The sequence below is a fragment of the Echinops telfairi genome, unplaced genomic scaffold, assembly GCF_000313985.2.
Source record: "Echinops telfairi isolate 266 unplaced genomic scaffold, ASM31398v2 ScPeMD7_7474;HRSCAF=8512, whole genome shotgun sequence".
Classification (NCBI taxonomy): Eukaryota; Metazoa; Chordata; class Mammalia; order Afrosoricida; family Tenrecidae; genus Echinops; species Echinops telfairi.
In genome coordinates this window covers 5,769,448-5,779,378 of record NW_022111378.1, presented here as the reverse complement: position 1 = coordinate 5,779,378, position 9,931 = coordinate 5,769,448, and the positions used below count along the sequence as shown (strand labels likewise).

Genomic DNA, 9,931 nt, shown 5'->3' with positions numbered 1-9,931 from the left:
ACCTTTGTGGGAGGACTATGTGGTCTGATCCAGTGGTTCTTAAAAGACTGATACCCTATAGGTGAAGACTGAACGTGCCTCTAAAAATCCAGAACATATGGCCAGTGTGGTTTTTTGAAAGAACCAAGTGGGTGTTGTGGAGGAAATAGAGCATTTTAAGAGTACCTCTAAAAGATTTAGGTCTCCAGGTCAAGGACTTATGATCTAAACACTACGAGATCCCTGTGAACAGCTGTATGCAGTGATAAGGTTACAGACGATGCATTCACATTACAACTCTGGGTTTTTTTTTCTACAGATGCTTCGTTGAAAATAATCTATATTTTGAACTGATAGCTTTATACATGAATTTCTTAAATGTAACAGAGCTAAACTTGAGTTGGGCCAAAGTAGCTTTTTGTGTGCCTGAATTATATGAGATCTTTAATTGAATTACATAGATTTAAATGGGATCTATTAGGTTTCTTATTTGGGGTTTTGTTTTGCATTGTAAAGCCTCAATCAGTCAAAAAAAAAAAGAAAGAAAGAAAAGTGTTTTTGTCTCCTTCTGATTTTGGGATTTAAAATCATGGTGTCCAATAAGCAGATAAGTGCAGCAGATAAATTTAGTTGCAGTATTCGTAATTCAGTTTTACCTAAACTCATACTTAACGGTTTAGTGGCCTAAAATACAAGCCTGCCTAACACTGAACCAACAAAAAATTTAGCACTTCAAATTTCTTAATTCCTAATCTAACTTCTTGGGAAGAAGTTAGAGTTTATTTGTTATATTGTTATCACATAACTTTCCTCTTATAGAACAAACATGTTTAGAGCCTCTAGATATCTGCCAGCCAACATTTGCAGAATGTCTGAAGGCAAAACAGATTTTTTAAAAGCCATTTCTGATATTTTCTTTATGAAAAATTAATGATGTAGTATCAGCACTCAAAAAGGGTCACAAGCTTATAGGTGGCTCCCAGTTGGCAGACTCCCTTTAAATTATGACTTTCACAGTTTGAAGGATGTAATCTAACATTTGCTTTAGAAAGTCAGGGTTTTACTGTCTTGTTTGAGCTTATCTACTTGTTTAAAAAGTATGAAACTGGAAGACAAAGGAAAAATGGTTATTTTCCGTAAACCTGTTTTGTCCTTATTAATAGAAATTTAACAGGCCTTTGAAATTTTAAGTGTGTTTGTTGCCCAGTGTTATGAAAGAACTGAATGAACCCAAGCAGTAAAATAATAGAAACTATGTACACAAAGCTGTTAGGAGCAGTCAACTTTTATGCCAAGATGTAGCTGCTTTACTTACCTGAAGTTGTCAGAATTTGTGTTTCAAATATTGAGCAAATATTCAAGGGTAAAATTTAGGTAAGTTTAAAACATGAAATGAATTCATTGTACAAATTATGTCAATACCATTGTTTTCAGTGTCTTTCTAAGGGGGTTGTGATCCACAACTGGTCTTCTCAGGGTTTTCCCCACGGGCACACAAGATAGGCTGCACTTTTTGTTTTTTCTTATAGCTGAACCATTTCTCTTTAGCAAAATAAATTTAGTTTGGCGTTTGATGTTCCATTTTCCATGTGTTAGCTCACTGTTTCTAACTCTTGCTATCATTTCCAGTAAGGCTACAAGAAAGAGTGGGAAAATATTGATGTAAAATACTGACTACCAGCTGTTGGGATTAACCAAAAAGGCTTGTCTGCATGTCCTTTCAGTGTTACTGTTTCAGTGTTACTTTCTTTTTAAGAAAGCTTACTGTTGTCATGGTTCATGTATTTGAATATTGAAGGTATAGGATTTTATATTTTATTAGGATAACATGGATAAATATATCTGAAATTTTTAAAGTATAATCAGTCACTAGATACTTAAATATATTGTCACTAAAGTGTTGCCTTGTAATTTCAAAGGGATTCTAGAACTCAGCCAACATTTGTTGAACAAGTCTTAGGCCTCTAATAGGTTGTTGCTATCATCCAAAATTTCAACGAAGGAAACTGACATAACCCACTGCCATGGAGTCAGTTCCAAAACAGACTTAGCCAGGTGACGTAACATTCCTGTGCCCAGCGTCACCCAGCTAGTAGGCAGCAAACCATCCTGAAGGCGGTGGTGGTTCACCAGTGAAGGTTCTACAGAGGAGATCTGGGCAGGATTCTCATTCAGCACATTCCATCTGCTCCTATCACCTTACTGTCATTGAAAACCTTCAGTCCTAGGGGACTTGTGAGCAGTTAACAGGGTGACTATTTCTAAAAACGGTAAATCTTCACCTAGTTGAAACAAGCATTTAAGTCCTGGGACTCTTCTGTAAGACAAATGTGCCTGGCCACGGAGTTTCTTCCCTTTCCATTTAGTTTTGAAGCAGAAAATGGAATAGCACTATTATTCATCCTGACCATTTTATGGTATTACAGCATTAGGAGTGCTGGTGGCATAGTGGTTACAAGTTGGGCTATTAACCTCAAGGTCATCGGTTTGAAACCACCAGCCGCTCCTCAGGAGAAAGACAGGACTTTCTATGCCTGGAAACAGTCTCGGAAACTCACAGGGCACTTACACTCTGCCCTATAGGATCGCTGCGGCAGTATCACTTGATGGCAGAGTTTGTTTTTATCACATTAGTGGTTCAGAGCAGACTCCAGGGCTAAATTGGCTGTCGGAATCCTTGCTTCGCCCCCGACTAGCTATGTACCTAAGCTAATCTTTAAAATGGGCACAATAAACGTAACTACCTCCAAGAATTGTTAGGGGAGGACTCAGTGAGTTAATACTAGTTATTTCGAACAGAGTGAACACCACATACAAATATGCGCTGTGATGGCTCTAAGACATCTGGGAATCATCGTGTGTTTTGGTGCTCATACCCTTTAATGTATCCAGCAAGCAAGTATGTTTATGTACCAGATGACAGGCTCACAGAAAACAATGATATGGTGGCGGTGTGTGATAAATTGGTAGTGTGACTAAAAGTTACTAATTATAAAATATTCCGAAGTGTTACATATGCCATTGAATATATTTGATACAATGATTTTGATAACCAAGTATAATTTGTGGAGCCGTAAATAAACAATGAAACGTCTCTGGATTTCATTAATAGATTGTTGTAGTTGTGGTTAGGTATCAAACCAATGACTTCTACTCCCTACTTGTTCCAGTGATGTTCTGACTCCTTTTGAGTTTGTGTAGTTACTCTCAGGAGGCAGAGAAAATGAGTGGCTATAACTACAGTCCATCCCCATCAGGCACTTTGTATTGTCACATACTTTAAAAATAAAATTTCAGGACATAATAAGCTTACATGAGCAGCTGAGCTAGAAAATTGATCATACTTTTACTGATAAGGTTAGGGTTATGAGGGAGGGGGAAATCCCTGTATTCTTCCTTTGCCTCTTGGCACCTTATTTTCATGCCAGCCTTTGTTATTCACATTACTAAAACTATTATTTAGAGCAGACAACTTCTAAATTGTGTGTGCTTCCAAGACCAATTAGAAATGAAGAAAGCAGGCTTTTCCACCTTTCTCTCAGCCTTAATCCAGATTAAATTTGTCAGTTGCTCCCCCTCATTCTTGTGTCCGTTTCTTAAAGTGTGAGGCTAAGTGTCACTGTTTAGTTTGTACCCTCACCATCCCCAGACATAGAAGGACAAAGCCTCATCTGCCTGCTTCCGGCAACTGAGTGGAACACTCCCATTTGGAGAAGTGAGAGAGCTGACTTCTGGGTCTACAGGGCACTCAGTTGACTGCCTCGTGGATTTTAACTCTTAGACGCCTGCACCTGAGTTGAACTGGAACCCTTGGCATGGAGGGTTACATCTGGGGCTGATAACCTCCAGGTCAACAGTTTAAAACCAGTAGCCTCTTGGAGGGAGGAAGATGAGACTTCCTACTCCTGTCAAGAATGATGACAGTCTTGGAAACCCACAAGGGCAGTTCTACTCTGTCCTATAGGTTCGCTGTGAGTTGGAATTAACGCGATAGCAATGAGTTTTTGGTTTTGTGGGTCCAATACTTATTTTTGTGTGATAATGTCATTAAGTGTTTAACTGAAATATAAGTTATGCTTTAGTGACTGTTTAAACTTGTTTTAAGTGAAATATCTACTCTTGTTTTCTTAATCTATGAAATATCAGCATGTAAAAATGTCCATGAATATTTACTAATCAAAGCATTAAAGCCTCATAAAATAATACAAAAGCATGAGCCCACTATTGATGGACTCTTAAGGAAGTTGAGTAACTCCACACACACTTTAGCAATTTAATTCTTAAGGAGTTTGACAAATTTAATTTGATCACTATTCACTGGGCTTAAATAACATCTTGTGAGATAAATAAGGCGCTGATTTTTCTTCAGACTCGTCGATGTAGTGAAATCGATCTAAATGTATTCATTTTCAGGGAATGTTCCATGTGCACATGAAAGCCATGCTTTCTGCTGTTACTGGGTAGTGGTGGTGGTTCTTGTTAGGTGTCATCGAACCCATCGCAACCCCATGGAAATGGGAAGTGCCCCGTGGGTTTTCTTACTGTAGTCTGCCAGCAGAAATCGTTAGGTCTTTCTCCCTTGGAGCCGTGGGGGGGTTCAAACTACTAGCCTTTCAGGTAGCAGCCAAACACGTTGTCGTTTGGGGCAGCAGCTCCTTTCTGGGTGGAGTGTTCTATAAAGGTCAGGTCGTGCCAATTGTAGTGGGGTGTTTTCTGTATTTCTGAGAAAGAATGAAGTCTCCCAACTATTAATTGTACATATGCCTCATTCGCCTTTCAGTTGCTTATCTTCATATATTTTGAAGCAGTTGTTAGATATTTAAGATAATTGTTTTCTTGGTGCACTGACTTTTTATCATTAGGTAATTTATTTGATAACACAGCTACTCTGGCAGATGAAATTCTGGTGGCTCCGCTGGTCAGCATTGGGCTGCTAACCTCATCATCAGCGGTTCAAACCCACCAGCTGCTCTGAGAGAACGCTAAGGCTGTCTGCTGCCATACCGAATCTTCATATAGGGTTGCTATGAGTTGGAATTGGCCTGGCTGCTTTCTTTTAGTTCATGTTTGCATATATACATTTTTTCCATTTTATTTCAAACTACTTATATCATTGGAATTAAATCTCTTATAGGCAGCACACAGTTGGTTTAATTTTGAATTTCGTTCTGAGAATCTGCCTTTTTGTCCACTTAGACCATTTTCATCTAATGCAGCTGTTGATGGGGAAGTTGGGATTTAGTTCTGTCATTTTGTTTCATCCCACTTTTGTTCCTCTGTGTCTCCCTGTCCTGGTTTTCCTGAGTTGCCTAGGCACCTTTCACTGTTCTCTGAATTTATCTGGTGTGGTTTTGACTAGTGTCTCTCTGGCTAGGTGTTTTTGGTGGCGCCTCTAGAAATGAAATGACTGTAATTCCTAAATACCTAAGAGTGAGCTTTCTTGTTACGTCCAACTAGGATATTCTCACCTGTTGCCAGTTTCTCATAGAAATACTGTAAGTGCTCTTGTTGAGGGAGCTCAGCCTCTGGAGTTGAGGGGATTTCAAAATCAGAGGAGCTCTGAGAGTCTGCCTTAGTGCTATGTTTCTCACTACTTACAGCAGTTGGTTCGCCAACATCAGGAACTATATTTGCATCATGAGCTCTGCTTTTCAAATCAGAGCAAGCATCCTTTTGGTAATTTTGTTCTATCTGGGATGCCGGAACATTCTCTTTGATTCTCGGTCTGTAGCCACCTTTGTGTAAGGAAGTAAAATCACTACAGTTTCTCTCTTGGGACAGTAACAAAACTGTGTCTGATTGGCTGTCCCAGCCTTGGCTTCCTTGTTCTGATATGTGTGTTGACTGAGAAGAAGTCTGGGAAGAGATGTGGGTTGATTCCCCATCAGAGTCGCTGAAAAGCCTTGGTGACTGAGAAGCCCCGGCCTCTGCAGAAGATGGGAAGTTTTCTGAACCATCATCTGCAATGTCATCATTTCTTTTAAAGAATACGTCCCATTGTGGCGCATCCATTTCAGACTTTTGCAGGTGGGGTGTTACAGGGTCCACAGTCCCCTGCGGTGAAGCCACACTGTCCAGTTCTTCCTCGCTTTCACTGTTGGATTCTGGACAGTCTACAAAGTTGGTCATCGGAGAGGTTTGTGCACTCCCTTCTTTGTAGGCTCCTGTTGTTTGTCTTGGTTTTCCGGGCTGGTTCTGTGATACCACCGTCACTGAGAAGACCTCAGGCTGAAGAGTCTGCTGGGTTGGAACCTTGTGCCTCACCGGTACTAGTGGAGGGTCATCAAAGAGATCACCAGCTTCCTCCTCTGAAAAAAACAAAACAGGTTTATAGGCAGCAGCATGCAAAGGGAGCCAGCCTGTGCTTTCCATTAAAATCCAACTGCTACAGCAGTTAACCCTTGGCTCACAAAGAACAGGGAATTCACTCTTCTTCAAAGAGAAATTCACAGGCCCCTTATTCTTGGGATATTCTGGACATACTATGTACCATTGTTCAGTTTCTCTCATGCCAGCTAATAAGCAGAGACGTGAGATCTGTGTTGCCACATCATGCTCTCTGCCTTAGATCGGGATTCCCACACCTGGCTGAGCATTAGCTTCATCTGGAGAGCTTTTTAAAAATGTAACTTTCTGCAGCTCATCTCAGACCCACCAAATCAGTCCCTGAAGATGAGATCCCGCAATTGGATCTTTGGTTTGGTTTAAGTACTGCAGCTGGTTGTGTTCAAGAGCTGAGTTTGCAAACTACCCAAAAGAGGAGTTTGCAGATCTGTGCTCTGTAGACAGTAAATGCTTCACTGCTGGATGTTTCGATTAAAAGCAAAACAAAACATTGACCTCCGACCCCTTGGGTTTTTCTCTTAATGTTTGAATAATACTTTGTGCACAGGCTGAGACACAAATTAGAGCAACTTTAACCCAAATACTGAATAAACTACATACTAAACATACTACATACATAAAATGTCAATTAAAACATGAAGTACTTAGAGGGAATAAATACTTCCCTGCCCTCTAATAGCACCTTAACAAGAGTAAAGGGAATTGGGTCCTCCTGAGGCTGGGGAGGGAAGGAGACGGAGAGGGGCCTTGCCTGGCAAGCTGCTTTTGGATTTCAGCCAGGAAAACACAGGGGAGCAGTTCTAATGGTCGCCACATGGGGGCGCCGTGAGTCCACCGACCCCACCACTGCGAAGAGCAGCCGTGTGTGGAAGCTTATCCTGCTAAATCTGATGTTAAGTTCTAATAACCTTACTTAAAAGATCAGTGTTTTTTCCGAGGGCAACGGATGTAGCTGACCTCTGTAATTTTTAAAAGGCACTAGTCACGAACCATAGAAGGTAACGTGCGGCTCCCATTCTACCAATAAGGAAATTGGCCCTGAGAAGGTGCAAGACAATGCAGAGGCCACAACACTAACTGGTGGCAGTCAGAACTCAAGCCTAGTTCTCAGGTTGAGCATTCTACTGTGATTTATGATGGTCTAAACAAGGAAGGGTATCAGTCTGCACCCACTTGATGGCGGTGAGTTTGGTGTGGTGGTTCTTTCCCAAAGGGCTTATGGTGACCATGACATCTTTCGAATGATTCTAGGTAGGGCTTATGGTGACCATGACATCTTTCGAATGATTCTAGGTAGGCTTTACTCTATGTAGTTGTTTTAGCTCTTCCACTGGTATACCAGGGAGTCCTTTTTGACGAAATATTTTTGTGTTCTCTCTAAATCAGACAGCTTTATGTTCTTCAGGATCAGCCAGTATACCAATATCCAAGTATGTTTCAATTTTTACAATGCTCTAATTTCTCTAATTATAATCACATCATCTCACCTGCATGCATCTGAGAAACAAGTGATACGTCTATATTTTTGGAAGCTTATTCTGACAATTATATAGTGCTCTTTCTATTATAACCATATAAAAATCTTGAATTCTCTATATGAAAATGGAATGGCATATACCACTGATAAAGTCACAAGAAGTGGAAATCCTTGGAAGTTGACACAAACTGATCATTAAAAACACATCAGAGTTTTTCCTTTTAAAGTGGCCACGCCAAAGCCAAACCCACTGCTACCGAGTCCAGTGTGGCTGGGCAAGCCTACAGGACAGAGAACCGCTTCCAGGCTGTGAGCTTTGCAGGAGCAGGCTCCCATTTCGGTCTCCCACGAAGGGGTTGGTGAGCTCAAACCACAGACCCTTTGGTTAGCAGCCCAGTGGTTTCACCATTGTGCCAGCAGGGGTCCAAGAAAAAGGGCAAATGCCATGAACTGCTCAGATACTGTCCTGTCATACACTTGTCAACGTTTGCATGAATTGTTATGCAGGGCACCGAGTGAAAGGTTAACAACCGCCTCAATGGGTATAAACATAGGTGTGTACATATGTAAATATATTCATAAAAATAGAGGTATTGGCCTATGTACATATATTTATAGGGCAATACATATAAATGTATTGGGCCTCTGCTCAAACCTCCCCTCAAAGCAAGAACACTTTGTTCTAACAACCTGGCATTCTGTGATACTCACCCTACCCTACACCAGCAGTTCTCAATCTGTGGGTCACGACCCCTTTGGGGGTCAAATGACCCTTTCACAGGGGTCACCCAATTCATAACAGTAGCAAAATTAGTTATGAAGTAGCAACGAATGTGATATCACTATTTAATTGTATGATATGTGAATTATATGCCAATAAAACTTGAAAATATTAAAAAAGAAGAGCCACCACCAGTGGAGGTACCAGAGGTTTATCCAGGTCGAAATCATGAGACAGCAAAGGAACAGTGCTGAGACCATTAGGCAGCACGGAGGAGCAGTGTTGAGATCGCAATGTGCTGTTTGGCCCAATGAACAAGGCAGAGGCCAGGAGACCGCATGGCTGAAAGGCTAAGAACCAGAGAGATGTGGCTGCAGGGTGAGAAGAGGCACTGCTGTGAACCAAAGAACCTGCTAACTTCTGTAATAAATTCCCATAATCATGAAAAAAAAAATTATGGTTTGGGGGGGGTCACCATAACGAACGGTAATTAAAGGGTTGCAGCATTAGGAAGGTTGAGAACCACTGCCCTTAATGATTGCTGAAGACAAAATGGGTGCATAGGCAAATGTGGTGAAGAAAGCTGATGGTGCCCAGCTGCCAAAAGATACAGCCATCTGGGGTCTTAAAGGCTTGAAGTTAAACAAGCAGCCATCTAGCTCAGAAGCAACAGGCCCACATGGAAGAAGCACACCAGCCCGTGCAATCATGAGGTGTTGACAGGATCAGGTAACAGGCATCAGAAGACCCAAAACAAAAAAAATATTGTTGAGAACGAGGGGGCTTGGAGCAGAGACCCAAAACCCATCTGTAGACAGTAGGGCATCCCTTCACAGAAGGGTCACAAAGAATGGATAAGTCAACCAGGCACAGTTTAGCACCGATGAAACACAACATTCCTCTAGTTCTTTGAGGCTTCCTCACCCCCCACTATCGTGACTCCAGTCCTGCCTTTCAGTTCTGGCTAGACCGGAGCAGGTACACTGATACAGATAAAAGCTCTCAACACATGAAATCCAGGACAGATAAACCCCTCAGGGACAGTAATGGGTGTAGCGAAACCATGAGGGTAGGGGGGAGGTGGGGGAGGAGGAGAGAAAGGGGCAACCGATCTCAACGATTGATGCATACCCGCCATCCCCCTTTCGGGGCGGGGGACAATGAACAGAAACATGAGTGAAGGGAGACAGCAGTTGATGTAAGATATGAAAATAATTCATAATTTATCAAGGGGTCACAAGGGTGGGAGTGGGGAAGGGTGGAAAAAAACAGGAGTTGATACCAAGGGCGCAATAGAAAATAAATGTCTCGGGGGAGCGGGGAGGGAGGGGAAAAATGAGGACCTAATGTCGGGGGTTTAAATGGAGAGAAAATGTTTTGAGAAACGATGTACAAATGCGCTTTACACA

General features: G+C 41.6%; 1 protein-coding gene across 1 annotated transcript in view; it reads right to left on the bottom strand.

Moving 5' to 3' along the window:
- Positions 1-5,162: 5,162 nt before the first annotated feature.
- Positions 5,163-9,931, bottom strand: part of DCLRE1C (DNA cross-link repair 1C) — a 49,661-nt gene continuing 44,892 nt past the window's right edge. The window contains exon 13 of the mRNA XM_045285632.1: positions 5,163-6,287. Coding sequence (XP_045141567.1) covers positions 5,404-6,287 — 884 coding nt within the window. The 3' untranslated portion in view covers positions 5,163-5,403. The remainder of the gene's footprint in view (positions 6,288-9,931) is intronic.